This window comes from Stomoxys calcitrans, chromosome 1 (assembly GCF_963082655.1).
Source record: "Stomoxys calcitrans chromosome 1, idStoCalc2.1, whole genome shotgun sequence".
NCBI classification, from domain to species: domain Eukaryota; kingdom Metazoa; phylum Arthropoda; class Insecta; order Diptera; family Muscidae; genus Stomoxys; species Stomoxys calcitrans.
Window position 1 is genome coordinate 176,787,247 of NC_081552.1, and position 27,532 is coordinate 176,814,778.

At 42.9% G+C, this 27,532-nt stretch overlaps 1 protein-coding gene across 1 annotated transcript; it reads left to right on the forward strand.

Annotated features, from left to right (window-relative positions):
• LOC106094705 (histone deacetylase HDAC1) lies at window positions 1-27,532 on the forward strand. Its single transcript, XM_059361064.1, has 5 exons — window positions 1-263; window positions 771-883; window positions 8,273-9,204; window positions 26,853-27,154; window positions 27,222-27,532. Exons 1-5 carry the CDS (start codon window positions 218-220, stop codon window positions 27,284-27,286), a joined length of 1,458 nt encoding a protein of 485 aa, XP_059217047.1. The 5' UTR covers window positions 1-217; the 3' UTR covers window positions 27,287-27,532.

Genomic DNA, 27,532 nt, shown 5'->3' on the forward strand with positions numbered 1-27,532 from the left:
TTCATTCTCTTCAATTCGTGAGAGGGAAATCACGGATTGGACATATCCAAAAACAATTCGGCCAGAAAGACGCGCTATTATTTCGAGTCTACAATTGCATTGAAACAACAAAGATAAACTGGGCCGATACTGAAAACTTAGAATTGTTTAAGCTGAAATATTAGTCCTTAAGGCTAACAGTTCCGTATACTTAAAGGAATTTTTTTTTAAGAACACAATGCAGTCCGCCCATAGTAAAAAAAGAGTTTGCTATTATTATGACAGTAAGTTTATTTAAATTTTATTTGCAAAATTGCTGATTAGCAATTTTTAATTTATATGTTTATGCTATAAATGGTTTTCTGATATATAATTTCGGTCATTAGTGTTAATTTTACTTTTTTTGGCTAAAATTGTTTTAATAGTCCTCTGTAAATTTTCGTAATTTATTTTGACTGTACCATCGGCTTGTTTGCTCTCGGCATACTAGACATGAGAGTCCACTTTTTGTTAACGACCATATCCAAGGCTACGTGTGAATTGCATGATGATATTCGTATTGCCTTCTCTGCCGGCGTTTGCTTGTGTTTTATGTGCGCGGTTTTTGTGTACTCTGAAAGTATGGTCGTTTACATTTAATTGTCTGTTGTGAGGAAACATATGACGCTTGGGGACTATCAATTTAAAAATGTTTTTTTCATTTCAGTGAAATTTTTTCTAAAATAAAAAATATATAAAATTCTGAAAAAATATCAATTATACGATTCATATAACTACATATTTTTTTTTAGGTGATATTGGCAATTATTACTATGGACAAGGACATCCAATGAAACCCCATCGTATACGTATGACCCATAATCTGTTGCTCAATTATGGGCTATATAGAAAAATGGAAATTTATGTAAGTTTCTTCTAATTTATGGCGTTTTAATGCTCATTATCTTCATTTTCTTTTAATACAATTGAAAGAAATTTGTGTGTTGTTATACATCCTTTCGTCTTTTGGGTTCTGTTATGTATTCATACTAATGTGGCGACTAAGGTGAGTTGCATCCACTTCTGGTCGAGCATTGGCTGTGCATTCAAGCAGATGGCGCATATATCTTGACGTTCCAGGCTACAGGAAGATTTATAAAGGCTGTCCAATATGACACCAAGATTTTTTGGTTAGTTTGTAGCTGCAAATCTTACGTCTTAGATTATCTTATTCAACTAAAGCATCTCCGCTGACGAAGGAGTCAGTTTGGATAAAGATTCAGTGACGTATATCTTTAAATTTCGGGTAGCTAAATAAGGGTGAGCAAGCTCGTTCCGGTCCATAATAAGACTAACGTCATTGCCATTGTTATTTAAAGGCGCCAATAACTAACCTAGTCATATCGAGTATCATAGGCACTCAGTATTTAAGCAAGAGCTGCCGCCGCCCGACTTCTCACTGAGACTCCACTCGATACCGCTAGTTGTCCGCGACTGCAGTTGCAGCTACTCCGTATATGGAGCATCCCACTATCCGCATACTGTGGACGTGCCCTGTAGCTCTCAGCTGAGCTCATGATGACGATGAATATCACACAAATCGGAGCTGAGAGTTCCAACCTGTGTGCAATGAGAGGCGGTCGTTCTCTAAGGGCTACATTCATCCGGTAGCTATTTACCGCATCTGCTATCGTGTCCGCACGAATGTTGTCTAAACACGCTTGATATGCCGCTTGATGTAGGGATTCTCTCTCTTGTAGCGCTGAACCTCTCGCTCCAGATCATGTAGATCTACCTTAAGGCTTCTGGGCGGTGGATATCTATCTACAAGATGATGATTTGGATAGTCTCCGCGACAACAGCCCAAAAGGTATTGCTTAGACAGCATGTAGTTATGTCTTCGAACTGTTAGGATCTTTGTCTCCTGATGGAGGTGGTCCACATGAGAAGTGAGGAGACAGCCCAGTTCGGAGGCCGAATTCTAAAAGATCTGAATATTACTTCACTGCGTGTCACAAAGCTGACGTGACCAATTTCTTTGTACGTGGTCGACAAGGTTTCTTTGTCTGCACCCCAAGTGCTGCCGGCAAGAGGCTTGAGGACATTGTTTTTACTTTTGACTTTATCGCAAATTGCTGTGGCATGTGGGAAGAATTTGTAAGAGCTGTCAATTGTGACGTCAAGTATTTTGGGACACTTGGTGGTCGGAATCATTTCTCCATCGACCATCACAGTCAGCACAGTATTTACCTCACGCGTATTTGTAGTGAACAATGTGGCTGAAGATTTGGTGGCAGATATCTTCAGATTTCTTGCAGCGAAATATGAGGCATGTTCGATGAGGTAGACGTTCAACCTATCGCAGATGTCAACAATGGGTGTGGGGGCCTGATGCCATGATCTCTATGCCGTCTGGAGGGGGTGGAATGGACGATAGGTAGAGGTTAAACAGTGCCGGAGATATCACCCCACCTTGGGGAACTCCCCGTTTCACTCTACGGTGCTTCGACTTATTATCCCTAAATTCCACGCATGACTGGCGACCACACAGATAATTCGCGACCCAGCGTTTCAGGCATGGCTGGAGGGACGTGTTGGCGATGTCCTCAAATAATTTGGCATGGCTGACCGTGTCGAATGCCTTCGATAGGTCCAGTGCCACGAGCACCGTCCTATGAAATGTATGCGGTGATGGCATGCAAATCAGAAGTTGGCCTTATGGAGTCTTCGAAATCCATATTGATGCTCGGCAAATGGAAATTCTCCTACGAGGCTCGGGAGGTGTAATGTCTCAAGCGTCCTTGCTACTGGTGAAAGAAGGGGGATCGCTCTGTACGACTATCCCAAACTCGGGTCCTTTCCAGGCTTCAGTAGCGGGATAACTACCCATTTTCCAGACATCGGGAACTATAAGAGTGCTGTAAAATAGTTTTAGGACAGTAGTAATGTACTCAACTCCAGTTAAATCCAGATTCTTTAGCATTAGCGTAGAGATTCCGTCGGGGCCCAACGCCTCGAATGATATGGCGCCACGGATGACATTCGTAACTTCTCCCACGGTAAATTGTGATGGCTGTTCATCGGCATGGAGACCGTGGATACGTGATTGGCTCTCCTCCCTGCCCTGTCACTCTCTGGATGCACAATAAATTGACGGTTGAACAACCTGTCGCAAAGTGCTGAGGTCCTGTCATCCAGTCTACCGGTGTTCGAGAGTGACTTAACAGTAGACCACAGCATGCCTAAACCGGTGCCTAAGTTACATTGTTTCAAGTGTTCCAGCCACAAAATCCGCTTATGTTAGTTGACTATCCTGTTTATTTCCAGATTCAGCTCGCTGATTCTTGGGTTAGTGGTTCCGTACAACGAATCCCATAACGCTCGTCTGCGAGTTAATGATGTTTCGGAATTTCCTCTCTGTAACTATCATCCGAGGGTGGTGTCAGTTCACTGAAGCGGATATTGATCGGAAGGATTGTGCTATGGTGAGGCGAGAAAAGGGCTCTGTTTTAGGATCTGCAAGGTGAACGGCCAAACCCATTTTCTTTGAAGCTTCGAGCCATATTTGTAGTAGCAGGCATTTATGGTAGGGTTTATCCCGCCCATTCCTGCATTTTAAGCATACTTTTTTCACACCCGACTTCCATAGTCGTCTGAAGTATTCGGTACGAAATCTCTGCATTTCCGTTCCTTTTCCCTGTATTCTTATCGATGGAGCAACCTGCAGTTCGCCTCCATCCTCTTAAGTCGTCTTTGCCGCGGTATTATTATTATTATTATGGTATTATTTTTATTATAGTCTGTTGTATTGAATTTTACAGTTTAAAATTCAAGCCCGATTTCTTTTTGTTAAATTTTGTGAAGATCGGTTGACAAATGACGGTATTATTGCAGTATTAGTATAAATTGCAGTATTAATACAAAACATATATGTGGGAGCTATATACAAATCTGGACCGATTTCTTCCAATTTCAACAGACTTCGTCTTTAGGCTTAAAAATGCAAATGTAAAATGCAACGCAAATGCAAAATGCAATGCAAATTTGCCCATGAACATTCCATTAAGAATTATGGCAAACTTCTCACTAATCAATTATCGCTGTCCAATTCAAGTTAAAACTCAATGATAAGACTCCTTTTTACAGCCGAGTCCGAACGGCGTGCCGCAGAGCGACTCCTCTTTAGGGAGAAGTTTTTACATGGCAAGTACCTCACAAATGTCGCCAGCATTAGGAGGGGATAACCACCGCTGAAAATTTTTTCTGATGGTCTCGCCAGGATTCGAACCCAGGCGTTCAGCGTTATAGGCGGAAATGCTAACCTCTGCTCTACGGTGCCTGTAATTAATTTGATCACAAATTAATATGGACAGAAAGACAGACGGACGTAGCTAAATCGAATCAGAAAGTGATTCTGAGTCGATCGATATGCTTGTTAAGGGGTTTTAGATTTAGATTTAGATTTATTTGTTCGTTTTCACATACAACAAGATAACAATGATCTTATAATTACTGTATGTGAGTTTTCCTTTCTTCTCTCTAAGAAAGTATGCACCACTAATTTCTATTCAAACCCCGTTTTTTTTGAATAGTCTGTACTTCGAAACGTGGTACGAAACAATTTTTAAGTGTTTAGGTGCTCTACTTAGCAAAGAGGCAATCTAAGAAAGTTTAGTTTGGCGTTGTTGTTGTAGCCATATGTCTCAACCCGCCTTGTCTTATCGAGCATCATAGGCACTCAGTATTTAAAAAAGAGTCGGTATCACCCGGCGTCTCACTTGGACTCTCCACTCGATACTTCTGATTATCCGCGACTGCAGTTGCAGCTACTCCGTATGGAGCATTCCACTATCCGCAACCTGTGGACGCCCGGAAGCTCGCAGTTAAGCTTCTCGTGATAACAATGAACGCCACACCGAACGGAGCTCAAAATTCCAGACTGTGTGGTGCCCATAGTTACCCCGTGCTGGTATAACTTCCATAACCCATTATCTACGAATAGGTAGAAAAATACCCAAGAAAAGAACTGTTTTAGAAAAAATTCAGCTCGACTTAGCAAAGAGGTAATCTAATGAAGTTTGGTTTGGCGTAAAGTGGGCAAATGAAACTAAGTTAAGAAAAAAATTCCCGTCTTGTCGAGAAATGAAAATTTTTTACAGCTCAAAAGAATCAAACAAAAACTGTTCTCAAAATTCTTTGGAGTGAGATTTGTGGTAACCATTTAGAGTCTTGTTGCATCTGATGGTTGTTATATATATAAGCCACAATTTGGTGCGGTTTATGGGCTGGTGGCATCATTGGATCGTACTTATTCATAGATTATGCGAATCGTAACGTAATTGGAATGGTCATAGTAAGATTCTATCCAATTTTTTTTTTGCCCAAAATGCAAGAGCTTGACTTGCATGACATGTGGTTTCGACAAGACGGATATCCACCTTTTTTTTTGCCCAAAATGCAAGAGGTTGACTTGCATGACATGTGGTTTCGACAAGACGGTATGCCACACAGCATACCTATCATAGACCATTAGCTAAGCCCGTCCGTCCGTCTGTCTATTGAAATCAGGCTACAGTCTCTAAAAATAGAAATTTGAAGTCGAAACTTTGCATAAACCATAGGCAGATTAGGTTCGAAAATGAGCTATATCGGACTATATCTTGATATAGTCCCCACATAGACCGATCTGCTGATGTAAGGTCTTAGGCTCATTAAAGCCACATTTATTATCCGATTTCGCTGAAATTTGGTACAGTGAGGTGTGTTAGACCTCTCGACGTCCTTGTTCAATGCGGCCCAGATCGGTTTGGATTTAGTATAGCTGTCATATAGACCGATCTCTCGGTTTTGGGCCCATAAAAGGCACATTTATTGTCCGATTTCGATAAAATTTGGGACAATAAGTTATGTAAGGCCTCCCGTAATCCTTGTTTAGCTTCGCCAAAATCGGTCCAGATTTGTGTACAGCTGTCATATAGACCGATTTCTCGATTTATAGTCTTGGGCCCTTAATAGGCGCATTTAAATTGGTATAGCGTGTTGTGTTAGGCTTCTCGACATCCCGGTTCAATATGGCCTAGATCGGTCTTAGGCTTATAAAAGGTGAATTTATTATGCGATTTTTGGTGAAATTAGGCACAATGGATTGCGTTAGGCCGCTTGACATGCAAACCGGGTATGGTTAATGTCAGTCTATATATCGATATAACTGCTATATAGACCGATCTCAATTTAAGGTGTTGGGCACATATTTATTTTCTGATTGCGCTGAAATTTAGTATAGCGAGTTGTGACAGGCTCCCTGTTTAAAACGTCCCAGATCGATTCAAATTTGGATATACCTGCCATATATAACGATCTCCCTATTAAAAGTTTTTGGTCCATTAGAAAAGAAATTATAAACCGATTTGGCTGAAATTTGACACAGTGGGCTGTGTTAGGCTCTTCGATATTCGTTTTCAATATGGTTCAGAACGGTCTATATTGGATATAGCTGTCCTTAGGTCCATAAAAGGTGTATTTTGTAGTCGAAGAATTTGGTACAATAATTTGTGTTAGACCCTTACATAGCCTTACTGAATATGGTGGAGATCGGGCTATAGACATAGCTGCTATGGGTTAAAAATTTATGCATTCTTCACCGTATTATGACGAAAGGTGGTTATTATGTATGTACATCTGAGGCAGTGGGTATCCAAAGTTCGGCCGGTCGAACATAATGTCCTTTTACTTGTAAATAATGGCGTAGTTTTTACTTGTCAAATGTCAAAGAATAAAAGCTTCAGAGGTGACAGCTACCTAAATAACGGGTGATTAAGAAAAATCCTTAGCAGAGTATTTTGTTTAGCTTTCGGAAAACTTTAACAAAATATAATAATTTTTTTAATACAGTTTTCATAATAATTCAAACATAATTACTTAAAATTTTTTATTTAAACAAAAACTCCCGAGTGGTGATTTGAATGGGGAGGGGGCCGAAATGGGCCGCATCTGGAGTGGGAAGTCCCCAAGTTTTTTCCTCTCTCCAATCAATTGCCACCATGCTCTGGTCTAGGGAGTAGCATGCTTTCGCCATCTAGAGCTTCTTTTGAAATTCCTCCTCACAGACTCGTTCCTGTCCGTAATTCGATTCTGTCATGGGTTAACTCATTTCGGGAGTTTGGAAGTGTCGCTCAACCCAGAAATGAACTTCAACGGACCATCAGAACTCCATCGAAAGAGTAGGCAGTCAGTTTTGCGTTCTCCACGTAGTTCGGCTCGCAAAAACGCAACTGTTATGGGAATTGACACTGACACCACTGTTCAACGAATTCTCCATCAAGACCTTAAATTTTATCAGTATAAATAGGCTGTTGTGCAAGAATTAACTGAATGTGATTTTGTTGCTCGTCAAAATGCATGTGAAATGCTGATTGACGATCTGCCTGAAAACGCGGTAGTTCTTTCCAGTGGTAAGGCTCACTTCCACTTTTTCGGCTGCGTCAACAAGCAAAATATGGGGTTATTTGAAATCACAGGTTTATGTCGATCAAGCACGGACCATAGTATACTTCCAGACGCCATTGCCAACATTCGAAATCGGTCTAATCCGTGTATGCGTAATGAGGTCGCCATTTACCCGATGTCATTTTCAAGACTGCATAAAAAATGGAATACTGTATTCCAAAATAAAAAAAGAATTAAAGCAACAACTGAAGTACCCCTTTTACTGGCCTTTCAAATAAATAAGTTTGGCGCACCCTGTACCAACACAGTCTTACCTTCATTTTACACTACAATTAATTGTTTTTAAGTGCTAATTTTAAGCCATTAGCGTAAAAAAGGCTTTCATTTTTTTCACATGGCTCAAGCTCAGACGCTGACAGATTTCTGCATGAAAAGAGGAATAGATTATCAGCTCTTTCATATATGTAGTCAAAAAGTTCCTTTCTTACACCAATTTATGCCTAAATACAAATTTTGATCATAACCAGCCCATGAGCAAAAAGTGCATATTTTTCCGCTCTTTACTGCTAAGGGTTTTTCCCACATCTAAATATAAGGGCCTGCCAAAGTACCTTCACAGTCAAAGATTCAATCCTAAACAACTCGTTGACAATCGGATTCCCTATCATAGCTATCATGCTATCAATTGCAACTAGATACGACAAATACAATTTAGTTGTTTTTGTTGTAGCAACAGTGTGTTGTACTGAGGCAGCAGCCCTTGCCAATCCGGTACGTACAACCGGCTGCCATACGATTGATAATGTAATTCTTATTGTAGTACTGTTTGAGAAAAGTCTTAACGTTTGTTTTTTTTTATCATTTTCAGCGTCCCCACAAAGCTACTGCCGATGAAATGACAAAATTCCATTCAGATGAATATGTTCGCTTTTTGCGTTCCATACGACCCGACAACATGACTGAATACAACAAACAAATGCAAAGGTTTAATGTTGGCGAAGATTGTCCCGTCTTTGATGGTCTCTATGAGTTCTGTCAACTTTCTGCAGGCGGTTCGGTTGCTGCTGCCGTTAAACTAAATAAACAAGCATCTGAGATTTGCATTAACTGGGGTGGTGGACTGCATCATGCCAAAAAATCAGAAGCTTCTGGCTTCTGCTATGTCAACGATATTGTCTTGGGCATCTTGGAATTGCTGAAATATCACCAGCGTGTTCTATACATCGATATTGATGTGCATCATGGCGATGGCGTAGAGGAGGCCTTTTACACAACGGATCGTGTCATGACTGTTAGTTTTCATAAATACGGCGAATATTTCCCTGGCACTGGTGACTTACGCGATATTGGTGCCGGTAAAGGAAAATACTATGCAGTCAATATTCCTTTACGCGATGGCATGGATGATGAGGCCTATGAGTCCATATTTGAACCTATCATATCAAAGGTCATGGAAACCTTTCAGCCAGCTGCAGTGGTTTTACAATGTGGTGCTGATTCTCTGACAGGTGATCGTTTGGGTTGCTTCAACCTGACGGTCAAGGGTCATGGGCGTTGCGTGGAATTTGTGAAGAAATACAATCTGCCGTTCCTGATGGTCGGCGGTGGTGGTTATACAATTCGTAATGTATCACGTTGTTGGACATATGAAACATCAGTGGCATTGGGTGTGGAAATTGCGAACGAGCTGCCGTATAATGATTATTTTGAGTACTTTGGTCCAGATTTTAAACTTCACATAAGCCCCAGTAACATGACGAATCAAAATACAACAGAGTATTTGGAAAAAATCCGAAATCGGTGAGTACATGGTCTACAAAAATTCATTATATAAATGGGTAGGATAATGTAGGATACTTAAATTGCGTGCAGAGTTGTCGAAATTTATCGAACGGCTGAAATTTAATTTTAAGGTTACAAAAGGCAGGCGGATGATTATCTACACTTAAGGCGAAAAAATAGGGACAACGGATAGACAGAAAATTAAAGCTTTCTAAATCGCGTAAAATGAGAGCGAGATCGTTGGTTTATAGCAACCACAATTTCCGTTACGAAAATGTGAAGCATGTGCAGTTTTTTTAATGTTTGCCATTTTAAACATAATATCGAAATTAACGTTAAAAATGAAAAGTGACACTTCTGGGCGTTAAACGAAATAATGCAAAATTAGAAAAAGTAAGACAAGTTTTGAGTTACGAATGCAGCTCAATTGTCTTCTGGCAGCTTATTATCTACTTTACGATATATTGTGTTCAAAAAGGGCTTGAATCACCCTAGGCATGGAGTAGGTTCAGTTCCAAAACGGTTCAGTACGTAACTTAAATGAGTAATTAAAATTCATCTGAGTTGGACGGACGTGGTCCTCTTATTGGAGTTTTAGCGATATTCCACAGATTTTCAATCGAAATTATATTCGGAGAATTTGAGGGCAACCCCATTACAGATATTTTATTGCTCCTATGCCAAGGTTATCTATATTAAGAAGTGGGCTTAAAGGTCTTATCCACTTGGAAAATTTATTTGACTTGCCTATAGTCTTCAGATAATGTAAGGATACAATTCTGTACAATTTTAACGTAATTTGTAGATATTACGATGTCCTATATACGATACAAGAGGCCCACTCTATTAAGCGTATTGAACAAAGTGCTAAACAATCTGGCAGCGAATATCTTCAGATTTCTTGTACCAAGAACAGTGCCGGAGATATGACTCCATCTTGCGTAGAGATTATGAAAAAGTTCAGTTCAGTGACGTACCTTGTCATGCATAGGAGTCATATAAAAACTCCTCACCAAAGAGGATATCATTCCTCGCGGCTCGACTTCTTATCCCTAATTTCTTAAGCAACGATATCTTATCCCTTATAAATGCGGCCTAATTTTCCAGCGCATACAGTTGTACTCGCAGACGAGGGTGATGGCATTCGTTGCACGGACCCCACTAACTCCAGAATCAGCGAGCTGAATCTGGAAATAAACAGGGTAGTCAACGAACATATGTGGCTTCGAACTGATGGACACCCATCACAATTTACCATGGCGCCAAGGCATCCAAGGCGTTGGGCCCCAACAGAATCTCTACACTGATGCTGAGGAACCTTGCAGCCGGTTGTACCGGATTGACCCGATGAAGTCCTTCATCGGCAAGGGCTGCCGCCTGTCGTGTCACAAAGTTGACGAGACCACACTGGCGCTGCATAACTTATCACAGACCGGCCAATTGCTTTGTACGTGGTCAATAAGTTTTCTTTGTCTGCACCCCAAGTGCTGCCGGCAAGTGACTTGAGGACCTTGTTTCTACTTTTGACTTTATCGCAGATTGTTGTGGCATGTGGGGAGAATGTGTAAGAGCTGTCAAATGTGACGCCAAGTATTTTGGGACACTTGATGGTCGGAATCATTACTCCATCGACCATCACAGTCAGATCAGTATTCACTTCACGCATATTTGTAGTGAACAATGTGGCTGAAGATTTGGTGGCGGATATCTTCAGATTTCTTGCAGCGAAATATGAGGCATGTTCGATGAGGTAGACGTTCAACCTATCGCAGATGTCATCAATGGGTGGGGGCCTGATGCCATGATCGTACAATCGTCCGCATATGATACGATCTTTATGCCGTCTGGAGGGAGTGGAATGGAGGATAGGTAGGTTAAACAGAGCCGGAGATATCACCCCACCTTGGGGAACTACCTGTTTCACTCTACGGTGCTTCGACTTATTATCCCTAAATTCCAATCCCAATCCCATGGCAGCCGGTTGTACGCACCGGATTGACCCGATGGAATCTTCATCGGCAAGGGCTGCCGCCTCAGTGTACGTGTTCGTCTTTTTTCGTCATGGGAGAGGCACATCCCGGAGTGCCTTCTCCGCACGCTTCTGGTCCGTGCCGGGATTGAAAAGAACCCCGGACCCTGGTTCTGTTCGGTTTGCCAGAACCGCCTTCATCATCGGTCGGTGTCGGTGAGGTGTAACCGGTGCATGGAGTGGGTACATTTCCGTTCTTGCTCTGGCCTAACTTCACTACGGGAGTATAGTCATACTGGCTATGTCGCAAGGTGCTGTGCGAACATAGCCAGCAGTGAGTCACAAGCGTCGCCGTCGTCGCCTTCGGCGTCCTCGTCGTCGGACTATGTGACCCCCCCGACCTCTCCCGTACGGCAATTTATGCAACGCCAGCACCCTAGTCCTACTATTGCCAGGCCAGTGCCGGGAAGTGTATCGTTCTTGCAGTTAAACTGCAACGGACTGCGTGGCAAGATCGATGAGATCGTAGATTTTATGAGTCGGAAGAGCATATCGGTCGCAGCGATCCAGGAGACAAAGCTGATCAACACCTGCAGCTTGCACAGTTGTCACGGTTACAATGTGCTACGTAAGGATCGCTCAAGGAATGGAGGTTAGGGATTGGCCTTCGTTATACACCATTCCGTGCAGTATAGACATAACATGCCTGCGCTTGACGCTAGTGACCCATACATGGAATGTATGGCATTCTCCCCTATGTAACGACCAGCGTGGCACAGCTTTGGCAGAGCAGATAGATAGCTCCACGTTTTGTACGGCGAATGAGGATGCCCCCACTAGGATTACGAGGAGGTGCAGCAGCTCGCCAGACATCTCAATTGCATCCCCTGATGTCCTGAATGACGTCTCCTGGCAAGCCGTCATCTCTTTGGGGTGAGACCACCTCTCCATAATTCTCACCATCGACCGACCACCCAACTTCATAACCTCTGAGCGCCGGACGTTCATCAATTATAAGAAGGCCGATTGGACTGGCTTCAGAGAGTATACTAATCGCGGCTGCTTGTGGCCGAGAGGAAATTCCGAGACATCATCAACGCAACAGCCGCTCGCTTTATACCAGCAAGTGCGACCCAATTTCCCGGCGCAAGCAGTGGTACTCGCAGACGAGCGTGATGGGATTCGTGCTATGGACCCCGCTAACCCCAGAATCAGCGAGCTGAATCTGGAAATAAACAGGGTAGTCAACGAACATAAGCGACATTTGTGGCTGGAACACTTGGAGCAATGTAACTTAGGCACCGGTGCAGGCAAACTCATGTGGACCACCTCCATCAGGAGACAAAGATCCTACCAGTGCGAACACATAACTACATGCTGTCTAAGCAATACCTTTTGGGCTGTTATCGCAGAAACCATCCAAATCATCATCTTGTGGATAGATACCCACCGCCCAGAAGCCTTAAGGTAGATCTAGGTTCAGCGCCACAAGAGAGAACTTCTAGATCAAGCGGGTTTGAACAACATTCATGCAGACACGGTAGCAGACGCGGTAATTGGCTACCGGGTGAATGTAGTCCTTGGAGAACGACCGCCACCCATTGCACCCGGAGAAATCGATCTCCCCCGGCAAACCAGAGTAGTTCTGGCTCAATTACGTTCCGGCAGATGCAGCCGCCTCAATTCCCACAGAGCTAGGATTGATGCCGACGTGCAAGATGTATTTCCCGATTGTAACCAGGGACCGCACGATACACGTCACCTGTTTAACTGGCCGGCCAGACCCACTCGACTCAGACCCAGATCCCTGTGGACGCACCCCATCTTAGTCGCGGAGTTCCTGGGTCTTGACACTCAACAGAATCAAGCAGACGAAAGATAGAACACAATAAACTGCTACAACAACAACATTAACATCCCTAAATTCCACGCATGACTGGCGACCACACAGATAATTCGCGAACAATCGTTTCAGGCCTGGCTGGAGGGACGTTTTGGCGATGTCCTCAAATATTGGGTTGCCCAAAAAGTAATTGCGGATTTTTAAAAGAAAGTAAATGCATTTTTAATAAAACTTAGAATGAACTTTAATCAAATATACTTTTTTTACATTTTTTTCCTAAAGCAAGCTAAAAGTAACAGCTGATAACTGACAGAAGAAAGAATGCAATTACAGAGTCACAAGCTGTAAAAAAATTTGTCAACGCTGACTATATGAAAAATCCGCAATTACTTTTTGGGCAACCCAATAATTTGGCATGGCCGTGTCGAATGCCTTCGATAGGCCCAGTGCCACGAGAACTGTCCTATCACATGTCCTGGTCTGATTGAAGCCACGGCAAATGTGTGCGGTGATGGCATGCAAAGCTGTGTTATGCTGTGCAGTCTTCGAAATCCATGCTGATGCTCGGCGAATGGAAATTCTCCTACGAGGCTCGGGAGGAGTAATGCCTCAAGCGTCTTTGCCACTGGTGAGAGAAGGGAGATCGGTCTGTACGACTCCCCCAAACTCGGGTCTTTTCCAGGCTTCAGTAGCGGGATCACTCTGCCCATTTTTCAGACATCGGGAACTATAAGAGTGTTCAATGACAGGTTAAGGACAGTGGTAAGGTACTCAACTCCAGGTGAATCCAGATTCTTCAACATCAATGTAGAGATTCCGTCGGGGCCCAACGCCTTAGATGATTTGGCGCCACGGGTGACATTCGTAACTTCGCCCACGGTAAATTGTGATGGCTGTTCATCGGCTCGGAGACCACGACTATGGCGAATGGCTCTCCTCCTTGCCCTGTCTCTCTCGGGATGCACAATAAATTGACGGTTGAACAACCTGGCGCATCTCTTCGGATCAGTCACAGTTATTTCGCCAAAAGTGACTGAGGTCCTGTCATCCCATCTACCGGGGTTCGAGAGTGACTTAACAGTAGACAACAGTTTGCCTACACCGGTGCCTAAGTTACATTGCTCCAAGTGTTCCAGCCACAAATTCCGCTTATGTTCGTTGACTACACACTTGGAGTATTCGACCGGCTGGTATAAAGCGAGCGGCTGCTGCGTTAATGATGTCTCGGAATTTCCTTTCGGCCACAAGCACATCAGAGGGGGGTGGCAGTTCACTGAAGCGGCGATTGGTATACTCTCTGAAGCCAGTCCAATCGGCCTTCTTATAATTGATAAACGTCCGGCGCTCAGAGGTTATGAAGTGGGATGGTCGGTCGATGGTGAGAAGGGGAGGTGATATGACGCCAAAGAGATGACGGCTTGCCAGCATACGTCACTCAGGAGATCAGGGGATGCAATGGAGATGTCTGGCGAGCTGCTGCTCCTCCTCGTAATTCTAGTGGGGGCATCCTCATTCACCGTGCAAACGTGGAGCTTTCAATCTGCTCTGCCAAAGCTATGCCACGCTGGTCGTTACCTAGGGGAGAATGCCATGACGTGTGTATTGAGAAAATTATATGTGGCCGACAAATCGTTTGTTCGATTCAAAATTTATTAACGTAATGACATAAAACAAAATGTAATTTTCTATTACATAAAATACAAATTCAAAAGTATAGTAATGAAATTTAACAAGTGAATGATAACAAAGTTTATTTCAATACTCCTCCTCATTCACTTTAAATTACATTTTTCGCAGAGAGCAATATGTTTAGATGCTGTTAGTGGTTTGGTTAATATATCAGCTACCATCTCCTCCGTTGGACAATATATGCATGTTATTATTCCTTTCTTTACTAAGTCTTTTGTTAATTTATATTTTGTATCCATGTGCTTAGTACGAAAAGAAAACTTGTCGTCATTTACCAGACGTAAACAGCTTTGATTGTCATTGTAAATTACAGTTGGTTCGTTGGTAGGATGATGTATTTCTTCCAACAATTGCCTTAACCACTTTGCTTCTTTAGCCGCTTCTGATAAAGAAATGTACTCAGCCTCGCATGTTGAAGATGCTACAAGTGTTTGTTTCTGACAAGACCATCCAATTGTACCTCCATTATAAAGAAAAATTCTTCCGCTATTGGATTTTCTTTCAGTTCTTTCTTCTGCCCAATTTGCATCAGCATATCCAACGAGACTTTGTTCATTTTCTTCGTTGCTTAATTTTAACTTTATTTCTGATGTAGACTTAAGATACTTCAAAACTCTTTTACACTGAGACCAATCTTCCATTGTTGGTTTAGAAACCTTTTGAGCCAAGATACTTACAGAAGCTGAAATATCCGGTCTTGTATTTGTTGATATGTATAAAAAGTGTCCAATGATTTTCCGATACTTTGTATTTGACTCAAGAAATTTTGATCCTTCTGCTTTCCCGTAACTAACATCCATTGGCGTTCTTACAGGCTTTGAATTCTGCATACCATATTCATTTACAATTCTTTCTATGTACGATGACTGACATAGCTGAAAGTTTCCTTTAACATCTTTAGAAATTTCAATTCCCAGATAATGTTTAATTTCACCCAAGTTTGTGATAGTGAAATTCTTAGACAACGCATTTTCGACATACATAATTTGTTTTGATGTGCGACATGCCACAATGATATCGTCGACATATACAAGAATATAGCTCAACGTTCCACATATATTTCCCCGGTAGAAACATACATCATTTACGCATTGTTTAAATCCCAATTTTTCAAGAGCTTCATGTAGAACCATATTCCAAGACCTAGCAGCCTGTTTCAGTCCATAAATACTTTTCTTTAGCAAACAAACCTGCTCATTGTCCTCTTGAAACCCTGGAGGTTGTTTCATATAAATGGTTTCAGAGAGCTTTCCATTTAAAAATGCAGTCTTCACATCAAAATGATTAACAGTCATTTTTTCCTTACCAGCAATTGACAGCAGGATTCGAAACGAGGTATGTGTCGCAACAGGTGCAAAAACTTCGTCATAATCGACACCGAATTTCTGTGAAAACCCTTGAGCGACTAGTCGTGCCTTGAATCTATTTATTTGACCATTAGCATCGCGTTTCACTTTAAATACCCATTTACTTCCAATTGCTGTTCTTCCTTCTGGAAGTGAAACGAGGTTCCAAGTCTGATTTGATTGAAGAGATTCTAACTCGTCTTGCATAGCTTCCATCCACTGTACACTTTCTGCACTGCTAATAGCTTCTTCATATGATTTCGGCTCTTTAATCTCATTTGCTGTCCATATTTCATCAATGAGTCTCCTTGCCGCAATGCCTTTAGTAGATCTGTTTGAAGTTCTAATCTCATTTTGCTGGTCAGAAATATTTACATCTTGTATTGAGCTGCTGTCCTCAGTTGGAATATTGATTGCATTTTCATCTGTATCATTTTCTTGTGCATCAATTTCTTCTGTTACGTTTTCTTCTGGTATCTCCTCCTCAATCAATAATCCATTATCTCTCGGATTTAATGAAATTGAGACATCATCATCTTTATTCTTTATAACATCTGTGAATATCACATCACGACTAATACAGACTTTCTTAGTATCCTGATTGTAGCAGCGAAAAGCCTTAGACTTCTCATCATAACCCAGAAACAACATTTCATGTGCTTTGTCATCTAGCTTACGTCTTTTTTCAGATGGAATGTGTTCCAAACATCTTGAACCAAAAATGTGAAATTTCTCTAGACTTGGTTTGACTCCAAACCACAACTCGTATGGAGTAGAATTGGTCGTTCTGGTTAAAACTCTATTCTGTATGAAATTGGCGGTTGAAACTGCTTCTCCCCAAAACATGTGCGGTAAATTTGCATCTATTAACATACATCTTGCCATTTCAATCAAAGTTCTGTTCTTTCTTTCCGCTTTTCCATTTTGTTGTGGAGAATGCGGAGCAGTCAATTGGCTTTCAATGCCTTCAAACTTTAGAAAATCCTCAAATGCTTTTCCCGTGTACTCTCCACCCCTATCGGATCGAATTTTCTTTGGAATGTGTCCGAATTTAGTGCGGCACAATGTAACAAAATCCTTAAATGTCTGTAACACCTCAGATTTTTGCGATAACAATCTTATTATGGTAAAACCTGAGAAATCGTCTATAAATGTTACCATGAACCTTTTTCCAGACGGTGTAGTTGTTTGCATTGGCCCACATACGTCACTATGGATTAATTCTAAAGGAGCTGTAGATTTTGTCATTGACTGCTTTGGAAATGACATTCGAGTCATTTTACCCTTAACGCAAGATTCGCAAATTTCCTTTATTCCGCAGTCAACTATTTTCAAATTTTGAACCATGTTTTCTTTGCACATTTTCCGAATCGCTTCAGGATCACGATGTCCTAGCTTCCGATGCCATTGGTGAATGCAATTTTCATTATGTTGCAATACCGCATTAACAAAAACTGGTTGCCGTAAAATATACATTCCACTGTCAATATCTGCCATTCCGATATTTTTGTTACCAAAGTTTATGTAACAATTGCTATCTTTAAATGATACGTTATATCCTGATTTTGTTAGCTGTCTGACTGAGAGAATGTTACCAACCAAACACGGAGCATACAATACTTCATTCAACTTCAATGTATGTTGGTCACCAAATTCATTGCATACAACAATCTCACCTGAACCAATGCCTTCAATAGCCACAGTCTGTCCATTTGCCAGTTCAATCGAGCTTTTGTAGCTTTCATTAAATTTCTTGAAAAAATTTCTTTCACTTACTGTATGTCGTGTAGCACCGGAATCGACAAGCCAAGAAAACTTCTTATTCTTGCAAAAATTGAACAAAAAATCTTCGCTCTTTGATGACTTGTTTACCTTTTCTTCAACCGAATTGACTTTATTAGCATTCCTTCCGGGATTTTGCTTACTTTTCCAGTTTTTATACTTGATGCAGGTCTTCTTTTGATGTCCTGACTTTTTACAGAAATAGCATACACTACTATTACCGGTCACTGCTTTCAAAACTGAATCACTTCCCTCATTGGTTGCGTGATGCCGTCTTTCGAATTCTGCAATAACTCTTTGTTGCACTAAAGCGAATGTTATCTCTTCTTCCTTGCGGGATTCAAGGGATGTAATAAGAGTGTCATATCCTTCGGGTAAGCTACTTAAAAGCATAGCAGCACTCCACTTATCCGACAAACTTTCTTCGCCAACATCCCGTAGTTTCGTAAATAAATCGTTCATTGCATTTATGTGAGCAACTGCATCACCTCCTTCTTGAAGTTTTAAACTACATATGGACCTCATCAAGTATACCTTATTTGTAAGTGTGTTTTTCTCATGATATTCTTTGAGTGCGTTCCAGGTGTCCTTAGCGGTCTTTGCATTTCGGATGTGTCCCAACTGGTCGTCCATTACAAGCAATCCAATCGTTCCTCGGGCTTCATCATCCTTTATGTCCCATTCTTCGATTTCCGACTTATTGGTAATTTCATTGTTCTGTCCAATTTTCGGCGGAGGACGAGATCCTTCAATGACACGCTTCCACAAATTATTCTTACGCAATAGCAATTCCATCTTGAATTTCCAGTTAGCATAATTTTCATTGCTTAGCTTCGCAAATTTAGATTTTGCATCCGACATTTTAGATTTTATTTTATTATTATTTTTTTTTTTTCTTTTCTTTCCTTAGCGAATTCTTTAGCGTATCCTTATTGAATTCCTTTATTTAGTCCTTATTGTTTCTTTATTGCAATCCTTTTTTTATTTTCACAAAGGCCCATAACCTATTGAGAAAATTATATGTGGCCGACAAATCGTTTGTTCGACAGATAGCAACCCAATTATGTCGGGGTTAAAAGCCTGTCCATTAATCGGGTCACAGCTACCAACCGACGGTATGTACACGTTGTATAGCTCTATCTCGGCAGTACCAGACCTGACTGCTATCCCCATGCCTTCCATGTAGGGGTCACTAGCGTCACGGAATGGTGTATTACATTCCTTGAGCGATCCTTACGTAGCACATTGTAACCGTGACAACTGTGCAAGCTGCAGGTATTGGTCAGCTTTGTCTCCTGGATCGCTGCGACCGATATGCTCTTCCGACTCATAAAGTCCACAATCTCATCAATCTTGCCACGCAGTCCGTTGCAGTTTAACTGCAAGAACGATACACTTCCCGGCACTGGCCTGGCAATATTTGGGCTGGGATGCTGCCGTTGCGTAAATTGCCGTACGGGAGGGGTCGCGGGGGTCACATAGTCCAACGACGAGGACGCAGAAGGCGACAAGGACGACGCTTGTGACCCACTGCTGGCTATGTTCGCACAGCACCTTGCGACATAGCCAGTATGACCACATACCCACTCCATGCACCGGTTACACCTCATCGACACCGACCGATGATGAAGGCGGTTCTGGCAAACCGAACAGAACCAGGGTCCGGGGTTCTTTTCAATCCCGGCACGGACCAGAAGCGTGCGGAGAAGGCACTCCGGGATGTGCCTCTCCCATGACGAAAAAAGACGAACACGTGTGAGGCGGCAACCCTTGCCGATGAGGGTTCCATCGGGTCAATCCGGTGCGTACAACCGGCTACCATGGGATTGCCACAGGTTGGTGATAGTGGAATGCTCTATTTGGAGTAGCTGCTGGGCGGAGTGCCTATGATGCTCGATATGACAATGCGAGTTATTGGCACCTTTAAATAATCTATGGCCACCCTGATTCCGCGGTGATCGCTCCTTTGGACCGGAACGAGCTTGCTCATCTACAGGAGCTTGACGGGGTTCGCCGCCTCCACATGAAAATGTAGCTACAACAACAATAACAACACACTGATACAACAACAATAATCTGGATTTACCTGGAATCGAGTATCTTACAACTGTCCTCAACCTGTCTTTGAACACTCTTATAGTTTCCGACATATAGAAGATGGACAGAGTGATCCCGCAACTGAAGCCAGGAAAGGATCCGAGTTTGGAGGAGTCGTACATACATACGATCTCCCTTCTCTTACAACTCCTCCCGAGTCCAGTTGGAGTTCTATTCGTCGAGCATCTGCCCAGGCCATGTGATAGGACGGTCCTCGTTGCACTGGACCTATAAAATGCATTCGATACAGTCAGCCATGCCAAACTGTTTGAGGACATCGCCAACACGTCCCTCCAGCCAGGTCTGAAACGCTAAATCGCAAATCTTCAGCTACATTGTTCACCACATATCATGAAATGGGTAAGGAGCTGAATGTGATAGTCGATGAAGTAACGATTTCGATCATCAAGTGTCCCAAAGTACTTGGTGTAACATTTGACAGCTCTTACACATTCTTCCCACATGCCACAGCAATTTGAGATGTCAAAAGTAGAAACAATGTGCTCAAGTCACTTATCGACAGCACTTGAGGTGCTGACAAGGTTAGGTTAGGTTGGATGAGAATGATACCTGACATTAGATGTATAGGTATCCGCAATGGCCAAAACCTTTCACTCTTCGATCTAGGTAGATTAATGGCGACGCCACTGATTGCTACGCAATTCATCAACATCTCGTACCACTTTTAATGATAGAAGAAGGACTACAAACTTCCTGGATACAGTCTTCAGAGTGATTCCTCAATTGCCTTTTCCTCTTCTATCTGGGTAGATTAACAGGTGCCGTCACTAATTGCTTCATGATTGATCACTGTACCTTCTCGTAACACTTCGATGATAAGACACGATTTCAATCTTCCTGGATTCAGTTCTCTTAACTTCTCCAAAGCCTGAAAGAAAATAACCTAGTATCTTATTTCTTCAATGGCCTAAGTCTGGTAAGCGGCAGAGAAAATGATAACTATCTTCCGCGGCGTCAGTTCCAAGATACCAGCGAAAGATACATCATTTCTATCGAGTGCTGACAAAGAAACCTTGTTGGACACAATGTGACACACAGTGGACTAATATTCAGATCTGTCAGCAAGCCGCATTTCGAACTGAACTAGGTACCATTCAAATCATCATCTTGTGGACAGGTATCCACCGCCCAGAAGGTGCTCAAGTCATCCCGTCCGAGAATCATCGTATGGCATGGCTTGAAATAGTTATGTGTTGTTGTTGTAGAAGTCTTATTTCTATATTTGGAGGTAGCGAACCTCGTCGAGCTCCTTCCGATCTATAGGAACGATCACCTCGGAAACGAATGGCCATTGGTTATTTAAAACCGCCAATTACTCGCCTTGTCATATTGAGCATCATTGACAATCAATATTTAAGTAAGACTTGGTGCCGCCCGGCCTCTCACCGAGACTCTACTTGATACTGGCGATTTTTTACGACTGTTGTTGTAGCTACACCGTATGGAGCATTGTGCAATGACAATCTGACTTTCAGCTGAACTTCTCATGAAAACGATGAGCACAGCTCAGATTGCAGCTAAAAGTTCCAAGCTAAGTGGTGCTCATAGTTGTCCCGTGCTGGTCTTTGGCTCTTGGAAGAATGACTCTCCATTTCGTCCGATTACTCTTGGGATGCTCAATAAATTGATGGTTCCACAACTTCGAAAATCATTTTGGATGAAGTGACTGAAATGTCTATTCCTTCCAATCGGAGTTCAAGAGCGACTTGACATATAATTCTTAAAGTGTAAAAATGTAAATTTTGCCCATGAACATTCCACTAAGGAACTGGGGGAAAATTCTCACATATCAACGAGTGCAGTCCGATTTAAGTTTTTAGCTCAATGATAAGGGACCTCCTTTTTATAGCTGAGTCCGAACGGCGAGCCGCAGTGCGACACTTCTTTGGAGAGAAGTTTTACATGGCATAGATCTCACAAATGTTGCCAGCATTAGGAGGGGAAAACCACCGCTGAAAATTCTTTCTAATGGTCTCGCCAGGATTCGAACCTAGGCGTTCAGCGTCTTAGGCGGACATATTAACTTCTGCGCTACGGTGGCAGTGTAGTAGGCATAAAAATATTTTGTTTTCTGGAGACACTGGGTTTGGAACGAAAAATCCCATCACGCTCGTCTGCGAGTTCGTTCCGTAGCAGTAAATTAGACCTCCGCAATCGGATTTTGCGTTATTGATGTCTCAGGTACATTTACGGGGGTGATGGGAGCATTCTCAAATGTCATTGCATTGGTGTTCTTTTGATAAATAAATGTCTGTTTAGACGTGTTTTGTTTTGTCTAGTCATGAGTCATGAATCCTGGCGAAAATAGATCGGTTAATATGGGAGCTATATCAGCTTATATACACCGATTTCGACCATACTTGTGATAGTTGTTGAGACTCTTAACAGACAATTCGGGTAATAATTGCGACCTCTGGAGGTTAAAGAAGTTAAATCGGGAGATCGATTTATATGAGAGCTACACCAGGTTATAGACCGATTTGGACCATACTCCACTTTTTCCCACATTGCACTTAAATATATCTCTGTGAAAATTTTAAAGCTCTATGTTAACTCTAACTATTTTTGTCCAACGAGACCTTAGGGCCATTGTGAAGAGAGAAGAAAAGAGAATGAGGTCTCTAAAGTTATCCAGAATGACGGGAGGACTATGTTATTGGAGGGAATTCAGACATGAAGAGAAGTGTCCAGTGGACACTGTCCACCTACAATCCTATGTTTCCTCCTTGCAATTGCCGGGCAATGGCACAAAAGGCGCTAGTCACTACAAAAGTTCGCCTCCCTTTGTGACCAACGCGACTTCAGATATCTTACGTGACAATGACCAGTCAGGACTCCTATTAGCAGCCCTAGGTTATAATTCTTCAGTCTCACAAAGTCCTGCCCTGTGAAATATCCACTTTCCAACCGCGGCGCCAACCAATGCCTCTTAGGCGTGGTCATCATAGAAAGCGGTCACCCTACAAAGAAGCCCGCATAGCAGAGGGTTCACTGATTAGTAAACTGCTTACTTAGTCCAAAGTAGCATCTGTTTGCCAGTATTATTCTTCGCTTTATCTCAAAACTGGTGTCATTCGTTTCGGTTACGGCGGTGCCGAGGTAGACAAAGTTACTGACTATCTCAAAGTTGTGGTTCCCAACTTTCATTTTCCTTATCTGCTCGGTTGTACAAGGTGTTTTGTGAGTTGAAACCATCCATTTCGTCTTATCTTCATTTACTGCCAGACCCATTTTCACTGACTCTTTTTCGATTCTTTCAAAGGCAGCATTTACTACTTCCGGTGACCGACCTATGATATCGATGTCGTCGGCATAGGCGAGTAGCATGTGTTCTCTTGTTATTACTGTGGCATATCTATTCACATCTGCATCTCGTATAATCTTCTCCAGCAGGATATTAAAGAGATCACATGATAGGCTCTCCCCTTGTTTGGTATTAAATGGTTCGGAGAGATTCTTTCCTATTCTTACTGAGAAACGCGTATCAGCAAGTGTCATCCTGCAGAGTCTTAATAATTTTGCAGGGATACCAAACTCAGACATGGCTTGAAATACCTTTGAACGTAAAGGAGAATCGAAGGCGGCTTTGTAGTCAACAAAGAGATGGTAGGTGTTGATTTCTCCTTCTCGGGTCTTTTCCAGGATTTGGCGCAGTGTGAATATCTGGTCCAGGGTGGATTTACCAGGTCTAAAACCGCATTGATAGGGTCCAATTATCTAATTGATTTTAGGTTTTAATATTTCACATAGTACGCTCGAGAGTATCTTGTATACGATGGGGAGGAGACTTATTCCTCTGTAGAGGAATGAGGGATTGGTTCTGCGGTATCCTCTTCGCCGCCAACATCGGACACTGCAGTTGGTTAAAATGTTCTTTCCAAATCCTCAGCATGTTATCTGTGTCAGTTACCAGATTTCCTTCTTTGTCTCTGCAGGAGGATGTGCCTGCACCGAAGCCATCGGTTTGATGTTTAATTCCTTGTTAGAATTTCCGGACTTCTTTCTGACTTCTGTACTTCTCAATTCGCTCGCACTCAAGTCTTTCCAATTCCCTTTTCTTTCTGCGGAATAGACGTTTCTCCTCTCTCCTTTTATCCCGATACCTCTCCTTCATCTGGCGTTACTACTGATTGCAGGGTTGCTCTATATGCCGCATTCTTGGCTTCAGTAGCATCACGACACTCTTGGTCGTACCATGGGTTTCTTGGGGGAGGCTTCAGGTACCCAAGTACGGATTTTGCGTCATCTTCCATGGAGTGGGCAATAGTTTGCCACTGCGCCATTATATCATCGGAACAAGGAGTGCTTTCATCAAGCAGTTGGGTCAGTCGAGTGGAATATGCCGCTGCCATTTGTTGAGTTTGCAGCTTTTAAATGTCCAGCTTCCGTGCAGTGTCAGATCGTACTTTCCTCGCCATGTTCAAACGGGTGCGAACCTTTGCTGCAACAAGGTAATGATCCGAATCTATATTTGCTCCACGGATCGATCGTATATCTAACACGCTGGATGAATGCCTTCAATCTATCACAACGTGATCAATTTGGTTTCTCGTGTTTTGATCGGGTGACAGCCATGTGGCATTGTGAATATTTTTATGTTGAAATCTGGTGCTACTAACTACCATGTTTTTTGCCGCGGCGAAATCTATTAGTCTCATCCCATTACTGGACGTTATCTCGCGGAGGCTGAACTTTGCGACTGTTGGACCAAAAATGTCTTCCTTCCCTATCTCCGCATTAAAATCTCCCAGAACGATTTTAATATCATGGGCGGGGCAGTGGTCATATTCTCTCTCTAGGCACTTGTAGAAAATATCCTTAGTCTGCACGTCTTTGTCTTCCGTCTGGGCATGGGCACAAATAAGGTTGATGTTGAAGAATTTGGCTTTTTACTCTCATTCACCGGGGTAAAACTGGAGACAAGGTGTTTCAGTCTCCGACTAACCACAAATCCACAGCCAAATTCATGCCTCGTGTTAAGGCAGCTATAGTATAGTTCGTCACCGTTTGGTGTTGTAGTGACGCCATTCCCAGTCCATTGCACTTTCTGTAAAGCGGTCATATCTGCCTTGTACTTCTCTAATACATCCGCCAGCGCGTATACTGCACCTTCTCTATAAAGAGTGCGGACATTCCAGGAGCAAATCCGCAAACCATGGTCCTTTTTTCGTTTGCGTGGGTCGTCAACGTTGGGAGGGGTCCGTTTTATTATTCCTTTGTTTCTCATAGCAGTTCTCATAGCTTTCCGGGGGCGGGTTACTGGCCCAACGCCCCAACCGCATGGATTTTGTGGAACTGCACATGTTTCCCTCGTTGTGGCGAGCCGCTTGCTCCAAAATCCGACGCTCGCCGCCAGCAGGCCCAAACCTGGGAACAGACGCTGCAATCCCAAGGCAGCCGGTTGTACGCACCGGATTGACCCAATGGAACCCTCATCGGCAAGGGCTGCCGCCTCAGTGTACATGTTCGTCTTTTTTCGTCATGGGAGAGGCACATCCCGGAGTGCCTTCTCCCCGCACGCTTCTAGTCCGTGCCGGGATTGAAAAGAACCCCGGACCCTGGTTCTGTTCGGTTTGCCAGAACCGCCTTCATCATCGGTCGGTGTCGGTGAGGTGTAACCGGTGCATGGAGAGTATAGCCGAGATAGAGCTATACAACGTGTACATACCGCCGGTTGGTAGCTGTGTCCCGATTAATGGCCAGGCTTGCAACCCCGACATAAGTGGGTTGCTTTCTGGCCATAATCGTCTGGTTCTAAGGTACTTCAATGGGCATCACACGTCATGGCATTCTCCCCTAGGTAACGACCAGCGTGGCATAGCTTTGGCAGAGCAGATTGAAAGCTCCACGTTTTGCACGGTGAATGAGGATGCCCTCACTAGGATTACGAGGAGGTGCAGCAGCTCGCTAGACATCTCTATTGCATCCCCTGATCGCCTGAGTGACGTATCCTGGCAAGCGTTATCTCTTTGGGGTCAGACCACCTCCCCATAATTCTCACCATCGACCGACCACCCGACTTCATAACCTCTGAGCGCCGGACGTTTATCAATCATAAGAAGGCCGATTGGACTGGCTTCAGAGAGTATACCAACCGCCGCTTCAGTGAACTGCCACCCCCCTCTGATGTGCTTGTGGCCGAAAGGAAATTCCGAGACATCATTAACGCAGCAGCCGCTCGCTTTATACCAGCCGGTCGAATACCCCAAGTGCGGCCCAATTTCTCGGCGCAAGCAGTGGTACTCGCAGATGAGCGTGATGGGAATCATGTTATAGACCCAGCTAACCCCAGAATCAGCAAACTCAATCTGGAAATTAATAGGATAGTCAACGAACATAAACGGAATTTGTGGCTGGAACACTTGGAGCAATGTAACTTAGGCATCGGTGTAAGCAGACTGTGGTCACTCTCGAACCCCGGTAGACGGGACGCTTGAGGCATTACTCCTCCCGAGTCTCGTAGGAGAATTTCCATTCGCCGAACATCAACATGGACTTCGAAGACTGCACAGCATAACAACAGCTTTACATGCCATCACCGCACACATTTGCCGTAGCTTCAATCAAACCAGGCCATGTGATAGGACGGTCCTCGTGGCACTGGACCTATCGAAGGCATTCGACACGGTCAGCCATGCCAAATTATTTGAGGACATCGCCAACACCTCCTTCCAGCCAGGCCTGAAACGATGGGTCGCGAATTATCAGTGTGGTCGCCAGTCATTTGTCGAATTTAGGGATAAGTGTCGAAACACCGTAGAGTGAAACAGGGAGTTCCCCAAGGCCGGGTGATATCTCTCGTACTGTTTAACATCTACCTATCCTCCATGAAAAATCCGCAATTACTTTTTGGGCAACCCAATATATATTAAAGCTTATACCTTTACTAACACAAACCTCTGTTTTTTTATTTGTTTAGTCTTTTTGAAAACCTGCGTATGCTTCCACATGCTCCTGGCGTGCAAATTCAAACGATACCCGAAGATGCAATCAATGATGAATCCGATGATGAAGACAAAGCTGACAAAGATGAAAGATTAACGCAGGCCGACAAGGACAAGCGGATTGTGCCCGACAACGAATTCTCCGATTCAGAGGATGAAGGGGAGGGTGGCCGACGAGATAATCGTTCATATAAGGGTCAAAGGAAAAGGCCACGCCTAGATAAGGATGGTGGAAAAGCGGCCGAAAACTCAGAATCCAAAGATGATAAAGATAAAAGTGAGTAGCTCAATCAAGCAAGAAGAGCAAGCGGAAACATAACTTTTATTTTTTTTTATTTTTGCAGTGGACACCACAGAAAGCGAAGAACCTGTTAAAAGTGAGGATGGCAAGAAGGAAAACAACATATGACGTGGTGGTCGTAATAATTGGTTATAGAAGCCAATAAAACGTTCATCGAAGTTTAAGCCTAACTTAACGTAGCGTTTATTTAATTTCTAATTTTACACTTTTTTTTGTAACGTTGAACTCTAGTTTAATTTTTCTTCAATCATAAGGACGTCAAGACGTCTGTATTTCTTTCTTTTCGAAAATTTGTACATTTTTTATTTCTCGAGTTATATACAAAGATTATATTAGAGTCTTTGCTAAGACTAA